Here is a 17,383-nt window from a genome sequence, read left to right as displayed (position 1 = left end):
CACATCTAAAAATCTTACTGGGAAAGACTGCAAAGCTTTTGAGACTATAAATAGGCCTGTTTTGTTTTTGTTCAGTTTAAGTAGGTTCAACATACTCAACATAGGAATATTTCTGCAGAATTTTCTGAAATAAATTTTCGTATCATAATTTAAATTTGTAGCCAAGGGTCCTCAAATTTTAAACATAAGCTTCATCTTGGGATGGTACTTGATACATCTGAGACGTAGTCCAATAGTAGGAAAGAGATGTCTTATTCATGTTGGCGGAAGGTGATAAAAACTCATAAAAACAGATCTCATCAACATCATAGGAGAGAAATGTTCATTATATAACATAGGATATCATTACTTGAATGTTCTCAGGGAGGCATGTCAGAAGGCCTAGGTTCTAATCCTGGCTCCATCATTTACCAACTGTGTGACCTTACCTCACCTCTGAGCCTTTTTCTCCTCACTAGTAATAGAAAAATAACAGCTACTCTGCCTACCTCACAGGGATGTTGTGAGGGTTTAATTGGTATATGAGAAAGTTCTTTCAAAATTGTAAAATGCTATATAAGTACAAGGAATTATTATTAATGTATTTGTTCCAAGGTGTTATTAATAAAAATTTGAGCTTAACATATAATCTTTCATCTTTTGACTTAAGGAATTCAAGACAGGTAAACAAGGCCCAATAACTTGGAGGTCCAAAGAACTATTAAGATCTGTTTAATGGATAAAATTATTATATATTAGGGAATTGCTTATTTTATTTAGAATTAACACATGGTTCATCATAATTAAACAAAATGAAAATGAATGGGTGAGGAGACAACAATTCGCATAATGGCTATGTCGCTGGACTCCCATGTAGTCAACCGTGGTTCAAGTCCTGGACCCGGTGGCTTAAACTCATGCTGGGCCCGTGTACGTGCATGCCCAAGATCCCAAGAGGAGAATGGAGGAGAAGGGATTGTGGCATGGCCATCCCCCCGGGGAGTGATTTCTCGCTTTCTGTTTCTCTATCTGTCTTTCTGGCAAGTGCACGTACCCTACAGCAAAAACTTCTCTAGGGACCAGCAGTTAGTGTAATGGCTATGGCGCTGAACTCCCATGTAGTTGACTGCGGTTCAAGCCCCAGACCTGGTGGCTAAAACTCACGCTGGGCGCATGTGCATGCGTGCCCAAGATCCCGAGAGGAGAATGGAGGAGAAGGGATTGCGGCGTGGCCATCCCCCCTGGGGGGTGATTTCTCGCTTTCTCTTTCTTTCTGGTGAGTGCACATACCCTTTAGCAAAAATCTCTCCAAAAAAAAAAGAAAAGAAAAGAGAAAATGAGTGAAAGAAAATTGCATTTAAATCTTTTAAAAACAGCATGATCTGTGTCTTTGGTGGGAATTCGTGGATATAATTGAAGTTAAGATCTCAGTGTTCATTCACTTAATAGGTCATAATTATGAAGTTTGCTCTTTCACAAGACTACTTTATCTTACAGATCTCCCTTCTCCAATTACTTCTAGCCAAATTTAGTTTAAAGAATGACTTAAAGGGCCAGCAAGTGCCATAGTGGTTAAGGCACTGGGCTCCCATGTCATCAACCATGGTTCAGTCCATGTTCAAGTTCACCTGACAGCTTGAAACTCACACCAGGTTCATGTGAATGCATGCCCAAAATCCAAAGAGTAGAAGGGATTATGGCGCGGCCATGCCCCTCTGGGGCGGGGGTGATTTTTCACTTTCTGTCTCTGTCTCTCCAGTGAGTGTATGCACTTTGTAACAAAAATCCCTTAAAAAAAAAGAATGACTTAAAGCAGCTCTTGGCCTCTAGCTTCTAGACAGAATCTTTTTAAAAAGATGTACTGATGATGAATGGGGTGACAACACTGTCATCTCAAGTTCTCCCTTTACAGTAAGTAGGAAACAAGTGTCTAGGATCTAAATATAATACTGGAATACAACCAATGTGAATGGAGAATGGAAGGTGTGATATGCACTATGGTCTAAGGAATCCAAAATGAAGAGAAGTACTTAAGAGGTAGGAAAGAAAACAGTGGCCAGCTGCAGAGTGCAGCCGAAACCGATGTCCCACAATGCTAAAACCACATGGGAAGGTTCCAGATTATTGTCTCAAGGTCTTTCTGTACATGCTGGGTACATGTGTCTGTGTTTCTGGCTGACTGGGGATGCATTATAGCATGACTACCCTGTTGGGAGTGCCTCTGCCCTCCCACCTCACTCTCTCCCAGAACAAATAAGCTTTAAAAGTGGGAGGCAGGGTGAGAGACAATAGTTTGAACAACAGGTACAGAGCAGAGTGTATAGTCATGAATATGCTTTTAATGTGTTAAGTAGCTCTAAATTGAAGGAAACTGGTCTTATTGAGGTTTGTTCTAGAGAGTAAAACTGGTAGCAAGGTGAATCAGGTAGGAAGGTGTCTTTACATTGTGTACTCCTTCTCGATCATGTGCAAACCCATGCTGAAAGGAAGTTTTATTTATTTATTTTGGAGAGGTTTTTGCCATAGGGCACGTGAGCTCACCGGACAGAGAGACAGAGAGACAGAAAGCAAGAAATCACCCCCACACACAGGGGGGATGGCCATGCCGCAATCCCTCCTCCTCCATTCTCCTCTCGGGATCTTGGGCATGTATGCACACGTGCCTGGCATGAGTTTTAAGCCGAGTCCAGGACTTAAACCATGGTCGACTACATGGGAGTCCAGCGACATAGCCATTACACTAACTGTTAGTCCCATGAAGGGAAATTTTAGACATGAAAAAGAAAGAGAGCCAGAGGTGATGGTGCACACCTGTCATACCAGCTACTCAGGAGGCTGAGGCAGGAGGATAATGAGTATGAGGCCAGCCTGGACAACAGCAAGACCCTGTTTCTTAAAAAACAAAAAAAAAATCCTCACTTGTGAAAGAAGAAAAGTGAGAATTCAACTTCCAGAGATGGCTATGCAGCAATCCCTTCACTCCCCTCTGAAGATTTTGGACACACATGCATATGTGCCCAGCATATTTTTCAAGCCACTGGCTCTGGGACTTAAACCACATAGTTGACCATGCAGGATCGAGCTGCCATAACCTCCATGCCACCTGCTAGCCCTTGAAACATGCTACATTTTTAAATTAACTTAAAACTTGGGAACAGTATTTAAAATCTAAGAAAAAAACATGAGTTTTCAAAATTTTTGTTTAAAAGAGCCATCAGTATTTTCTTTTGCTATTCTCTCTAGCACTGCACAAAAAAATCCTAATCTAGAAGAAGCATGTCAGGGAGGGAGGCACAATGAAAAAGCATCAGCCTTGAAGCCAGACAAACTTGAATCCCTGCTATTATCTGCTAGCTCTGTGATCCTGGCAATCTAACTTTCTTCACTCATTAAAGGTGATATATATCATCTTGCCTGTGAAATGCCCAGCACAAAATTTCTGTTTAAACATGGCTTTTTCAAATCATGTACACCCCTTCTGTCTCCTGAAACTCCATTAAAATGACAGGAAAGATATAGGAAGGGAAAATCAAAAGGACAATAGAAGATTCAGAGTAGCATTAGATTCTCAACAATGACCATTAGTTAAACAGTGCCTTCAAGTCTGAGAAAGTGGTATCCAGGTTAAAGGTCTATATGTAGCCAAACTAGCAATCAAGTATAAAAATTGAATTAGGAATTTTCCAACATATATGGTCTAAAAGATCTTGCCTTCCAAGCATTTTCTCTCAGGAAGCTAGTGGAGTCTTATGTTCTACAAAAAGAGTAGACCAAGAAAGGGGAGAGGAAATAAGGGTCTAACACAGGAGGTAAAAGGAATCCCCCAAGGGGGTTACAAGAAATCCCAGAGCAAAAACTATAGCAAATCTAGAGGGCAGCCAGTACAAAGGACTCCAGCAGGGATATCTCCAGTAAAAATTACCAGATTATCTGATATGTTTGAATATATTGAGACATTTATACTTCTGGTAGAGGTATACAGAAAAAGAGAAAACAGTTTTTAAAAAATTATTAATCACTCCAAAGATAAGGCTGTATAAGTAAATAGATACTACATAACTCATCTGTGAATACTATTTAGAATCAAAATGTAGACTTCTGATCCAATCTATATGACAAAAACATATTAAAAGAATAAAAAAGTAGTATATGCAGGACAGAGGCTGAAGAGAATTGTATCTTCCATAGTATAAGCTAGATGACATATGGCCAACCACAGTTTGAATCCCAGCCCTAGTGATTCAAGAAACACACCAGGCAAAAAAAAAAAAAAAAAAAAAGAAGAAGAAGAAGAAGAAAAAACACCACAGGCATATGTGCATGCATGCCCAAAATCCTGACAGGGATGGAGAAATGGAAAAGGGATGGAAGGGATTGTGGTGCAACCACACTCTTATTAGGGGATTCATTCATTCTCTCTCTCTCTCTCTCTCTCTCTCTCTCTCTCTCTCTCTCTCCCACACACACACACACACACACACACACACACACACACACTTTCTGACCCCCTCTGGCCAGTATATATGCCCTCTGGCAAAAAAAAAAAAAAGCATGTTACTTAGAATCATAGAGGCAAGCAAGTACTAGAAAAAACTTGTGTTGAAAGCAGTCATCTCTGGGGAGAATCACAAATGGGAGAAATGGGCTGGAGCTTATTTTTTGTTATAATGTCTTGACTTTTTAAATTATGATCATATATAAAAATTTTAAATAAAGCATTTGTACAATGTCTACCATAAGGAATACCCTTGATAAAGAGTAGCATGTATCTAGTCCTCCGACCTTTCCACTACTGCAGCCCCACTTTTTGCACTCAGAAATGTAGATATCTGATCCCTCGTATAATATTCTATTTTCACCCTTCCTAACAAAGTATGACAGGAAAAATATTCCAGTTTCAATGGATAATTTTATTGTTTAATAGATCATAAATGCCATCTTTCTATCTACAATTGGAATTTCATCTTTTATCCATGCTGAAGTGAAACAATGACAAAGCTAATCAGAATAAGCTACTTGAAAGAGAAAACTAAGCAAAAACAGCTCACTTTTTTTAAACAGGCAGAATATAAATATATGCACTCCAGAATGCACAGTGGTGTAGTCACTAAGAAATTCAAATGAGATCTTGAAGAATGTAGGCAAATCCAGGATGCAGTAAAGATGAGCTGAGAAGCTGTGCAACTGTTAAAGGGTTCCTGCCGCTGCATCTATTGGCCACTAGCTGAATCTTGACGTAGGGGAAGATCTTAGCTAATGCCAAGTGGAGATGCGGAAAATGCTAAGTTGACTTACGGCCTGGCCCGTGCACAGGAACTAAAAGGCAGGAAAGTATTAAACATTGCTCAGAGCATCCACCCCGGGAAGGACTTTACCTGTTTTTGAGAGAGCACACACACACAAACATACACACATGCAGATAGCATTACTATAGAGACCACTAAGCCAAATCTGACCCCTTCTATCTTCCTAATAATATGTCAGCTCTGCTTTAGGTCATATGGTCAGGAGTTGGACAACTTTTGTGGTTGGGGGCCCAGGTCTACTAGAATGTGACCTCTTTGAGAATAAGCTCCTATTTATCCCTCCCTTCCACCAACAGATTCCAGATTTATTTGAAAAGTCCCTCCATTGGTACTGCCCAACTAATAACAACTACTAATGACAATACGACCTACTAGCTTTCTCCCCTGCATCCTACCCATCTCTCACTGCACAATTCCCATCCTTCCCCCAAACAAGCCCAAATATAAGAACCTCACCTTCCAGGAGCTCCAAACTGGCACCACCCCCAGTGCTCACATGGCTGACTTTATCCTCTGTGTTCCATTTGGCACAGCAAGTGGCAGTGTCTCCACCACCTTTGAATGAAAGTCAGGTAAAAAGGGAAGAAAGAGAAAAGAAAAAAAAATTGGCACACTGTAAGGCAATGTGTTCTCCAACCCAAATGAACCTAACTCCATCTCATTAAGGGGTTCCTCCATGAATTATACACCTGTTACCTTTCAAAATTTACCCAGAGCCAGGAGACCCAGGAGAAGTTAACCATTTCCCTTGCACCTTCCTCTGATCGATTTTGCCAGCTCACACTGGTATTAGCCTGTACAGGGCCCCTTACCTATGATGGTGATACAGCCCCTGGAAGTGGCTTTCACCACCTCATCCATGAGGGCTTTGGTTCCTCTGGCAAAAGCTTCCCATTCAAATACTCCCACTGGTCCATTCCATACAATCTGCTTAGCCCGACCAACAGCCTCAGCATATTTCTTGCTGCTCTCAGGACCACAGTCTAAGCCCTGAGGGATAGGTAAAGACAGGATTAGCTACTTTTAAAAAAAAGCTACTTAGAAGAGCAAATACTACCACCACCCAGACCAAAACTCAAGGCTGGACACCAGTTTTTGTCTATAACTGAAAGGTATTCTTCAGTCTTTAAAATGAACTGTTTATGTCCTCAGACTCAAAAATTTTACTTTACAGAAGAGCAAGTTAAAGGAAAACCTCAAAAGTTATTAAATAAAGGCATTAATAAGGTTATTTAATAAAGGCCACACTATTTATGATAGTAAAAAATCAGATTAGTGTTTCTCAACCAGGGTCAGTTCTGCTCCTACAGGGACATGTGGCAATGTCTGGAGACATTTTTGGTTGTCACACTCAGGTCCAGAGAGGGATGCTACTGGCCAGGAATGCTTTAAAAATCGTTCACTGCAACAGCCATACACACACACACACACACACACACACACACACACACACACAACGATAACTATATGAAGTATCAACAGTGCTGAGATTGAGAAATACTGAACTGTATGAGATTGGTAGTTCATAAACTTTGGTGTGCATCAGAATCAGGAAGAGGGCTTCTTCAAACACAAATTGCTGGGCCTCACCCCCAAGTGCTTCTAATTCAGTAAGTCTGGGGTGGGCCCAAGAACTTGTATTTTTTTAACAAGTTCTAAAAATGATGCTGATACTTCTGGTCTTAGTATCACACTTTAAGAAACACCAAACACCAAATGCCTAACAAAAGAAAAATAAATAATGACTAACATGTCAACATTACACAACTTTGTACAACCATCAAAATGATGTGGCAAACACTATGATTCACTATATTAATCTGACATGCACATACATTTTTCTCTGATTATAATCAGTATACCTCTATCTTAATTTTTTCATATAAGAAAGCTTTTTTACACCAGTTTCTAGGTAGCAGCATAACCCAGAACAGCCCAAACCATGAAAATACATAGCACCATCTCTAGCACATGAGTACAGATGATCCTTAACTTATGATAGGGTCCAAAATGCATTCAATCAGATACTCCTAACTTATGATACAGTTTCTACTGAATGTCTATTACTTTCACACCAGCATAACATCTAAAAACTGGGGACCAGCAGGTGGTGTGGTAGTTTAAGTGCTGGACTCCCACATGGTCAACCAGCAGTTTGAGCCCCAGACCTGACAGGGTTCGAAAGTCAAGTCACATGGGGTATGTGTGTGTGTGCCCAAAATCCCAAGAGGAGCATGGAGGAGAAGGGATTGCCATGTGGCCATCACCTGTGAGGGGTTCTTACTTTCCCTTTCTCTGTCTCTCTTTCTCTAGCAAGTGCACCCACCCTATGGCAAAAAACTAAAAAAAAAGTTGAGGGACCAGCAGATGGTGTAATGGTTACATCACTGGACTCCCATATGGCGGACTAAGGTTCAAGTCCAAGCCCCAGCAGCTTGAAAATCACGCCAGGCATGTGTGCATGAGTGCCCAAAATCCTGAGAGGAGAATGGAAGAGAAGGGATTGTGGTATGGCCATTCCCCCTGGGAGGAGGGGGGGGGATTTCTTGCTTTCTCTTTCTCTCTGTTTCTCTCTCCCCCAGCAAGCACACGCACCCTATAACAAAAATTCCTCCAAAAAAAAAGAAAACTCTCTTAAGTCAAAACATCATAAATCAGAGTCAGACATTAAATAGATGAAGAAACAAAAAAGTGGATTTGCCATCACATTACTGATGAAGAGGGCAGTATTCTGATATGACTACCTTTGCCCCATGGATCCTCCCACAAAGAGGACCTCACTGCAGCCTTTTCTAACAGAATTCTCTTATATAGATTGTTTTTTAAAATGTTTTTGGTTGGCTAAATGAAAGAATGGACGGATGATACTAAAATATTTCTGTTCACTCATAACACCAACAACCCAAGTGACTTACCATCCAGCCAGCAGGTATGCCAGAAGCCACGGTGGCTTGGCCAGTCTTGGCATTCTCATCAAACTTGTCAGCAGTGACAAAGTCAACAGGCAAGGTAATCTTTACACCGTTTTTCTCAGCTTTGGTCATTAAGTCTTTGACTATCTTGGCTCCCTCTTCATCAAACAGAGAAGTGCCAATCTACGAAAGAGAGCCAAGATGATAGAGATCAACCTCTACATTAAGAAGAGCCTATACACTGCTCACAAAGCAGGTGGGAAACAGACACAATACAACATAAGGGGATGATGCAAAAGTAAAAGAAAAAATAATTTGCCAAAAAATAAAAATAGAATGTTTTAGAACTGATGTCAGAAGTTCTTTTTAAATTCACATAACCCACTATTAACATAACCTATGTCACATCCACTTAGCATTGTTTTCCTACCTCCATGTTGTTGAGCACCTTAAGGAATGTAAAAGCCATTCCACCACCAATGATCATCTCATTGACTTTGTCCAGCATATTATTGATCAGCTGGATCTTGTCTGCAACTTTAGCCCTAGATAGAGAAAAGCAAGAATCATCACCAGAAGAACAATGAACTAGGAAATTGATGACATACAGAATTTGAGCTTTTATATCAAGGTACAGGAACAGAGAAATGTCCCAAAGTGACAAAAATATTAACTAACTTTGCCCTTTTTCTCCAACCTAAAAGGCCAATTCAATTTTAAAAATCCTTTTTAAGTATGACTACAGACCACGAACAGCTTAGAAGACCAATTCTTGTCTAAAGAAACTATGGGTTCCAACTAGGTCTACTTTGCCACCACCACTCCCCACAAAATTCAGAAGATCAAGAACAAAATTGCTCTTAGGAGATCCCTGAGTCCACTCATACTCAGAACTGTCCTATCCCTAAAGCAAGCAAAAAATTGTACACCAAATAAATATATACTGAACAAAAATAGATTATTCCTAGTCTAAATTCACACACTATGATTAGTTGCTGGGATATTTGCTTTATGGCAAATTATTTTTTGGCTGGATCACCTGATTCAACATGTTTTTTTGGTAGCTACTCTGTGCAAAGTACTAGTTTAGGTCTTCAAGAAACATCTGTGAGCGGGACCAACATGCTGCATAATGATTATGTTGCTGAACTTCCATGTAGTCGACCATGGTTCAAGTCCCAGACCCAGCAGCTTAAACCTCATGCTGGGTGTATATGCATGCATGCCCAAGAGGAGAATGGAGAAGAAGGGGTTGCAGTGTAGTCATCCCCCCAGGAGGTGCTTTCTCACTTTCTATCTCTCTGTCTCTGGTGAGTGCATGTGCCCTATAACAAAAAATCCCTCTCAAAAAAAAAAAAAAAAGAAAGAAAGCAAAAGAAGAAAAAATCTGTGAGCAAAACAAAGATCCCTATTTAAATTTATTTATTTATTTATTTATTCCATGAGCAAGAAATATAGGCAGGCAGGCAGTACCCCTAACAGTATCTTGACTCTGTGACCTATACCCAGCCAGCCCTTGATCATAGTATATACATGCCCAATATATTCAGGAAGGTCTCCAAATGTGGACCCAGAACCATACCGTGTAGGTCAGCCTCTCAGAGCATCACATTTTACCACTGCTACACCATTTGGCCCTATATCCCTATCCTTTTGGAGCTTATTTTCTAGTAAAGAGAAATAAAATAATACATACATCTGTACTTTCACCTCCTTGTGAGAGAAAAAAGATCCAAACTAAAAAGAAAAACAAGTAATAGCTGGCCTTCTATAAACATTACTATATATCTAAATCCCACTTGCATGTACAAATCACCTTGGGTCCATTTCCCTCTTCATTCAATAATCAAGAGGATCCCTACCCTGTGAATGACACAATACTGGGATTTGTGAATTTAAGGTACAAAATAATAGTGATGTGTGGGAATAGATGGCAAGAGACTGTTTATTTCATTTGTAAAGACTGGGTCTTCAAGGTCCAGAATAAATTATTTCCTTTAAATAACTGTTCAGTCACGGTAGTATAATCAGTAGGACACAGCTGATCAAGGCCGGAGCCACATGGGAGACCCAGATTGAGATCCCAGACCAATCTGATCTCAGACCAGGCCAGGTACAACAGCACATGCCTGTATCCTAACTGGAAGGCTAGGACAGGAGGATTTTAACACAGTAAGACCCTTTCAAAACCTCTCTTTCTCTCCCTCTGTCATTCCTTCTCCTTCTCCCTATGTACACATACACATACATACATACACAGAATAAACAGAATAAGAGGAATAGAGGTACAACCTCATCTAAAGAATATGGGATAATCTATAACTCAAATGCCTGTTTCTTCAACAAATCAATAGAATTAAAATAAGAAGGAACAATTTTAGAATAAAGAGTTCTTAACAACCAAATGTTATCCATGGATTTCATTCGGATCCTTATTCAAACAAACCAACTATACATCGACATTCCTGAGATGATCAAAAACATCTAAATACAGAGTATTAGATGATAGCAACAGCAATGTTAAAATTTTGTAAGGTAGAGAGGGCCAGCAGGTGGCATGGAAGTTAAGGTGTCTGGATCCCACATGGCCAACTGCATGGTTCAAGTCCTGGACTCAGCAGTTTTAAAAATATGCCAGAAGCATGTGTATGCGTGCCCAAAATCTCAAGAAGAGAATGGAAGAGAAGGGACTGCAGCGTGGCCATTCCCTCCAGGGGGGAATGACTTCTCTCTCTCTCTCTCTCTCTCTCTCTCACACACACACACACACACACACACACACACACACACACACACACACACACACCCTATACCAAAACCTAAAAAGAAAAAAGTCAGGTAAAATATGGTAGTTGTTTAACGTGTTATCTCCTTATCAGCTACAAGATAAATACATAAATATTTAAGTGAAAGTATATGATGTCTGAGGCTTGCTTTAAAATACCCCTGACAAAAAAGGGTTCGAATATAGATGAATCAAGACTGTCACAAATATCAGTTAATTGTTGAAGTAGGGTACCTGGGAGATTATAATATTCCTCAACTTCTATACATGTTTGTTTCCAAAATAGTTTTTTTAAATAAAATTTTCCCCAAAATTTTTAACAGCCTAAGGAAATAACACAACAAGAAAGGTGGTGGAAAACCTCCACATCAGCTTCCCTGAAACAGCTATGCCAGGCTGATTCTGAAAGCCTAAACATAACCACTAGGTGGCACTCATGCCCATAGTCCAGGTCTACAAAAAAAAAATTAGAGAACAGGGGCCAACTAGTGGCCTAAAGGTTAAAAGGCAGTTTGATCTGACATGGCCAAGTGAGCAGTTAGAGTCCCAGACCGGGCAGCTTGAAAAACAAGCTAGACATGTGTGTGCACATGCACACTCAAAACCCGAGTGAAGAGAGAATGGTATGGCCATCCATCCCCCATGGGGAGTGCTTTCTTCCTTTTTCTCTTGTACACACACGTGTGTGCACAACTCTTTCTATCCAACATGCCCTATAGCAGACTTTTTTTAAACTGAAGAACTAAATAGCTCAAATCCTAATCTCTAGGGGAATAAAGATCAACATCTGTCTGACCTTTATGGCCCAATGTACATGAGGGACAATACTTCCAGGAACATACTTTTTTGCAAGAACAAGACACAATGACCTCTATTCACCTGAATTATTATTTTTAATGAATTTATTTAATTTTATTTATTGTTGTTATTGTTATTTTTTAATTTGCTATAGGGCACATGTGCTCACCATAGAGAGACAGAGAAAGAGGGAAAGTGAGAAAGCAAGTCGCCAGGTTCGGGACTCAAACCACAGTCGGCAATGTGGGAGTCCAGTGCCTCAACCACCACACCACCTGCTGGTCCCTCCACCTGAATTATTTTTAGAACCCTAAAACTGGGTTCATGAAGCCTGGAAAGCAACTATGCTCTCTGAAACTGTCACCCAACTCCAGAGTCAATTCTCATGGGGAAATGCTGAATGTTTTCAGTTCCATGGAGAGAAAAAAAACATTTAAAAACCTACTCAAAGAAGGGTCATGGTTCCCTATCCACACAGACAGATGTAGCTACCTACATAGCCATGCCAAATGACAGGTTATCTTATGTAAGCAGTCCCAGCTCCCTGTGCCTACTTTATCATCTAATATTGACCTTCCTCTCAACTCTCAATTCTGAAATTTCTATTTTTAACTAAGCTATTAGAATAGCATCATCCACATGATACCTTTCCTTTAAGGAGAAAAGAAAATATAAAATAGGTAGGTATGTGATCTGGAGAAATGAGGTCTACATGATACATTAAACAATATGAGGAGGTACTCATACCCTGCCAGGTTGTACAAGGAATCTTTAAAAAGTTGATGGAACGTGTATTATCAAAAACTTATGGGACCAGCAGATGGCATAATGGTCGCATCTTTGGACTCCCACGTAGTAGACCGCAGTTCAAGTCATGGACCTGGCGGCTTAAAACTCACACTGGGCATGTGTGCATGCATGCCCAAAATCCCGAGGGGAGAATGGAGGAGAGGGGAATGTGGCATGGCCATCACCCCGGGGGGCGGGTGATTTCTCGCTTTCTCTCTGTCTCTCTCTGTCTCTCTGGAGCACATGTGCCCTATAGCAAAAATCTCTCTTAAAAAACAAACAAATACTTATACATGGATGACAGAATTTTTTTCACCAAATAAACTCATACTTTAATTCCATTTTACCATGTTTTTGAAGCTACCTCATATGTATGTGAAAGGTTCAAGTGCTTCAAAATTGCTAAGATGGAGCACCTAATAGTGATCTTCCCATTCTTCCCATCAGAACCATTTTCTAGCCTTCTCCACCCTCCAGGTGGGTTTCAGCCAAGTAGGAGTGGGGGTGTGGGGTTTAGCAAGAGATTTAAAGGATACCAGAGTATTTATTTCTCTGGCTCCCTCCCTGCCAGATGACAATTCCTGTGTCCCTTGACCAAAAGTATAGTTTCCATCAGAGGGCTTTCTTCACACAACTACCTTTTGTCTCTTCAGGCCTAGGGAATGGTGATGGCTGTGTACTGTCCCTTTTTGACTTCCCTTAATCCTACCCTCACCTTTGTAGACAGTCTCTTGTCTAAATTCTCCTCAGTTACCCAGTGTGATTATACTATCTGACAATAAACCACCCAAGTTATGGCCTATGACCAGGCAAACAGTACTTAAAGCATAATCTTGTAGACTTCTTCATACCCGCCCAGGATGGCCAAGAAGGGTCTCTCTGGGCTCTCCAAGGCTTTGGCAAAGTAGTTCAGCTCCTTCTTCATCAAAAAACCACCAGCCTTCTGTGGCAGATTGACTCCTACCATGGAACTAGAAAAGACCAAACACATTCAAATTCTAGTCAATCCCTAGTATTTCTCCCAGTCCTAGAAGCAATCTCATCACTTAGATATTTTGGCTTCTGAAACTACAGAAGACCATCATTTTCATCCCTAAATTGCAACTAAAAACAGGTATAAGATAAGGTTTTTGGACTAATAATGCAGGCTCAAGGGGAAATAAAAAACAGCAATCTTAGGTGGAATTTAAGACAACCAATTAATGGTCTTCAACAGGCCAGTGGCTTAATCACAGTAAGTAATTGGCCAGGTAATGACAATTTGCTTCCTGCTAACAACATAAGATTCTGATCTAATAGTCACAGAGAGCACCTGAAATATCCAAAGTGAAAAAGAATAACCTCCTCCTGAAGTTCTACAAAAAAACTCTACAATTCCCACCATTGTTTTTACATTTATTTTCTCTTCATAGAAGGGATACGCAATACCAGTCACAACAGATAGAAGCTGAAAAGACCATAGTACAATATAGAAATCTCCAAAAGCAACCTAGAGCTTGGACCTCTCAAGTAAACGGGTCTATTGTTCTCAGCCTAGTATCTGACAAGAAGATTCTTGGTACCTGTGGGCTCGGTGAGCAGTGCCAAAAGCATCATTGACATAGATATCCCCTAGCTTGGAAAGTGATGCTCGGAAAGCTTCTATTTTAGCTGGTTCAGCTTTAACCTGCAGAGAAGAAAAAAACAACAAAAAAAAATAGAAAAACCAACAAGAAATGTTGATGGCTTCAAAGATAATTGTACACCAGAAGTCCTCTTGAACATCTCTAAAGATCCTGAGTTGCTGGTAGTACAGCAATTTTTTAAGAGATATTTTTGCTAAAGGGCACATGCACTCACCTGAGAGACAGAAAGCAAAAAATCACCTCCCAGGGGGATGGCCACACAGTAATCCCCTCTCCTGTACTCTACCCCTGGGGTTCTGGGGCACATATGCACATGTGTCTGGCTTGAGTTTCAAGCTGCCGGGTCCAAGACTCAAACCACGGTAGGCCACATGGTAGTCCAGAGCTTTAACCACTACGCAACCTGCTGGCCCAGTACAGCAATTTTTTTTTAATAATTAACAAGCTATGTTCTTTTGTCCAAATATCCTATAGTCATTTTCTTTTTTCTTTTCTTTTTTTTTTTTTTTAAGTTTTTGCTATAGGGATGTATACTCCCTGACAGAGAAGGAGGGTGGGAGTGAAAAATCACACACACATACACCCATGGAGGTGGCCACACAGAAATCCCTTCTCCTCTAGTCTCCTCTTGGGATTTTGGGCACACATGCATACATCCCTGGTGTGATTTTTCAAGCCACTGGGTCTAGGACTCAAACCATGTAGTCAGCCATGTGGGATCTAGTCACCTTAACCTCCACACCACCTGGATCATTTCTGTATGTTTCTGCTCTCCCTCACCTTCCCTTAAACTGCAATCCTAATATATTCCTGAACCATGGATTAACCTATATTCACATGAAACTAAATATATCCCATTGGCCTCTTTCCAACCTCTAGGCCAAGATTCTGATTATCCTTCCCTCATCTTATCTTGACTCATTTCCCCATTTTAACATATTCTCATGAAAGTTGAGAACAGAGAAAGCAAATGGAAACACAACATAAAAAGACCTCAGAAATATTTTATATTGGTTAATAAGAACATTATTATATAGCCTGCCCTGGAAGTTAGACATCTGAGAAAACAAGAAATACATTTTTATAAAGAGAAGGAAAAAGCATGTGAAACAGGGCTTTGTTTCATCAGCTTACCACTTCAGGATCCCCCAAAAGGGACAGAATAGAATGCAGGGTGGTAGAATGAGCAGAACAAAGTTTCTGCAGGAGACTAAGGAAAGATGCTCAGAAAGCAAACCAGATGAAGGAGAACATGGCACAAAAGAGTACATAGCACTGAGCAGGTATTCATTTTAATTACTGCCCACTCCCATCTTCAAGGAGGTGAAGGAGGCTGCCAACCCAACAGACTTGATTTTAATGCCCTAAAGAATTACAGAGGGGGAACCAGCAGTTAGCGTAATGGCTATGTCGCTGGACTCCCACGTAGTCGACCGTGGTTCGCGTCCCATACCCAGTGGCTTAAAACTCACACCAGGCGCGTGTGTGTGCGTGCCCAAGATCCCGAGAGGAGAATGGAGGAGAAGGGACTGCAGCGTGACCATCCCCCCTGGGGGGTGATTTCTCGCTTTCTGTCTCTATGTCTCTCTCTGTCTGTCTGGCAAGCGCACGCATCCTATAGCGAAAACCTCTCCAAAAAAAAAAAAAAAGAATTACAGAAGAATTAAGGCTAAAGTAAAAGTGGAACCCCCATTACCACTCTAGAATGGAAGATCCTGTGACTGGAGACTAGAAGATGATAGATGAATAACATTGCCCAAATGTCAGGAGACCTGGGATCTAGGCCCAGCTCTGACACTAATTCACTGTGGAACATTTGAGAATTTGCTCTCTGTCCCTGAAATTCTCTCATCTTTCAAAAAGTCATGATAACACCCATATTTAAGATTGTTTAAAGAAACTTGAGGTAAATTTGAAAGCTCTTTATAAAGAAGATGCTATAAACAATAATAATCACAACATTTTTCTCTTTTTGATCTGCCAATAACTATTAGAGAATACTCCTAAAACATCACTGTGGGTACACTGGATAAAGGAAAAACTTTATGTCCTCATTTTGTTTACCCATTTTGAACTTATGACTAGCTCTGGAAATTTCAGATATCGAAAGCCATTAGAGTATGACTATTAAGTCGATTAACTAAAAACGTCATAGACTAGCAGAGTCAGTTCATCATTTGGCAGAATAAAAGACTTTTCCTCCATTTTGTGGTTGCCTCCTGCCATTTCTGAGTCCTAAAGTTGTACATCTTTGGTTTCAGATTTAAAGGGCACCAAATTTTAGGTCAGCATTTGATGCCTACTACTGTAGCAAGACCATGCCAAAGGCAAGATAAAGCAAAGCCAGGCCTGTGGTGCTAAAAAAAGAAACTGCTTGAAAGCAGGCATTTCTGATGACCTTAAGAAATGTCAGCGGTCCAAAGGAAACCAAAAAATTAGCCTCCAAGCATCTTGGTCTCCAAGACACTAAAGATCAGAAGAGTGGAAAATACTTAAAAGTGCCTTTGGCTTCCCTCTGGTCAACTAGAAAATCATCCTCAAAGTTTTATCATTCTAAATTTGAGTTCTGATTGTCAATCATAGTAATCTGTTTTGTAGGTTTTGCACCACAATGGTAGGGTCAAGTAGTACCAACAGAGACCATATGTAGTTGCACCTGACTGTACAACCCACAAAGCCTAACTATCTGGCCCTTTATAGAAAAAGTGTGCTGACCTGATGGACTGAGCTATAGAGCCCAGTGTCAACACTACTGCCTCTAACTTTAGTCAAAAGATTGCCTCCCTGAAGCTTAATTTTTTTCTTGAAGCTTACTTTATAAAATGATGATATCTGTGACTCCTTAGAGACTCAAAGGAAAATGCTTTTCATTTCTTAAGAAAGTGACTTAAATCTAAGGTTAAATCATAGTCATGATATTTACCCTAATGAACATTCTTATATACCCCAATGGTGTTCACATGCATACAAGAGGACTTCAAAAAGTTTGTGGAAAAATGGAATTAAAGTAGAAGCTTTTTACAAGCCATCAGGCATGGTAGTTAAGGCACTGGACTCCCACATGGCTGACCGCAGTTCGAGCCCCAAAACTGGTGGCTTACTTTCTCACTCCCACGCCCTCTCAGTGAGTATGTGTGTCCTATAAACAATTTAAAAAAAAAAAATAATAGAGACCAGCAGATGGCATAA

The 17,383-nt window shown here is 40.4% G+C and overlaps 1 protein-coding gene across 1 annotated transcript in view; it reads right to left on the bottom strand.

The window, feature by feature from the left end:
* Positions 1-4,868: 4,868 nt before the first annotated feature.
* The window catches only part of PGK1 (phosphoglycerate kinase 1), a gene marked incomplete at its 5' end in the record, with an annotated part of 20,104 nt that continues 7,589 nt past the window's right edge, over positions 4,869-17,383 (bottom strand). The window contains 7 exon segments of the mRNA XM_014587910.1: positions 4,869-5,354; positions 5,742-5,840; positions 6,098-6,275; positions 8,201-8,380; positions 8,628-8,742; positions 13,421-13,540; positions 14,132-14,235. Of these exon segments, the coding sequence (XP_014443396.1) occupies positions 5,314-5,354; positions 5,742-5,840; positions 6,098-6,275; positions 8,201-8,380; positions 8,628-8,742; positions 13,421-13,540; positions 14,132-14,235 (837 nt within the window).

The sequence above is a fragment of the Tupaia chinensis genome, unplaced genomic scaffold (genome assembly GCF_000334495.1).
Source record: "Tupaia chinensis unplaced genomic scaffold, TupChi_1.0 Scaffold000243_1, whole genome shotgun sequence".
Classification (NCBI taxonomy): Eukaryota; Metazoa; Chordata; class Mammalia; order Scandentia; family Tupaiidae; genus Tupaia; species Tupaia belangeri.
The sequence above is the reverse complement of the archived record's forward strand: the minus strand, read 5'-3'. Positions and strand labels throughout refer to the sequence as shown.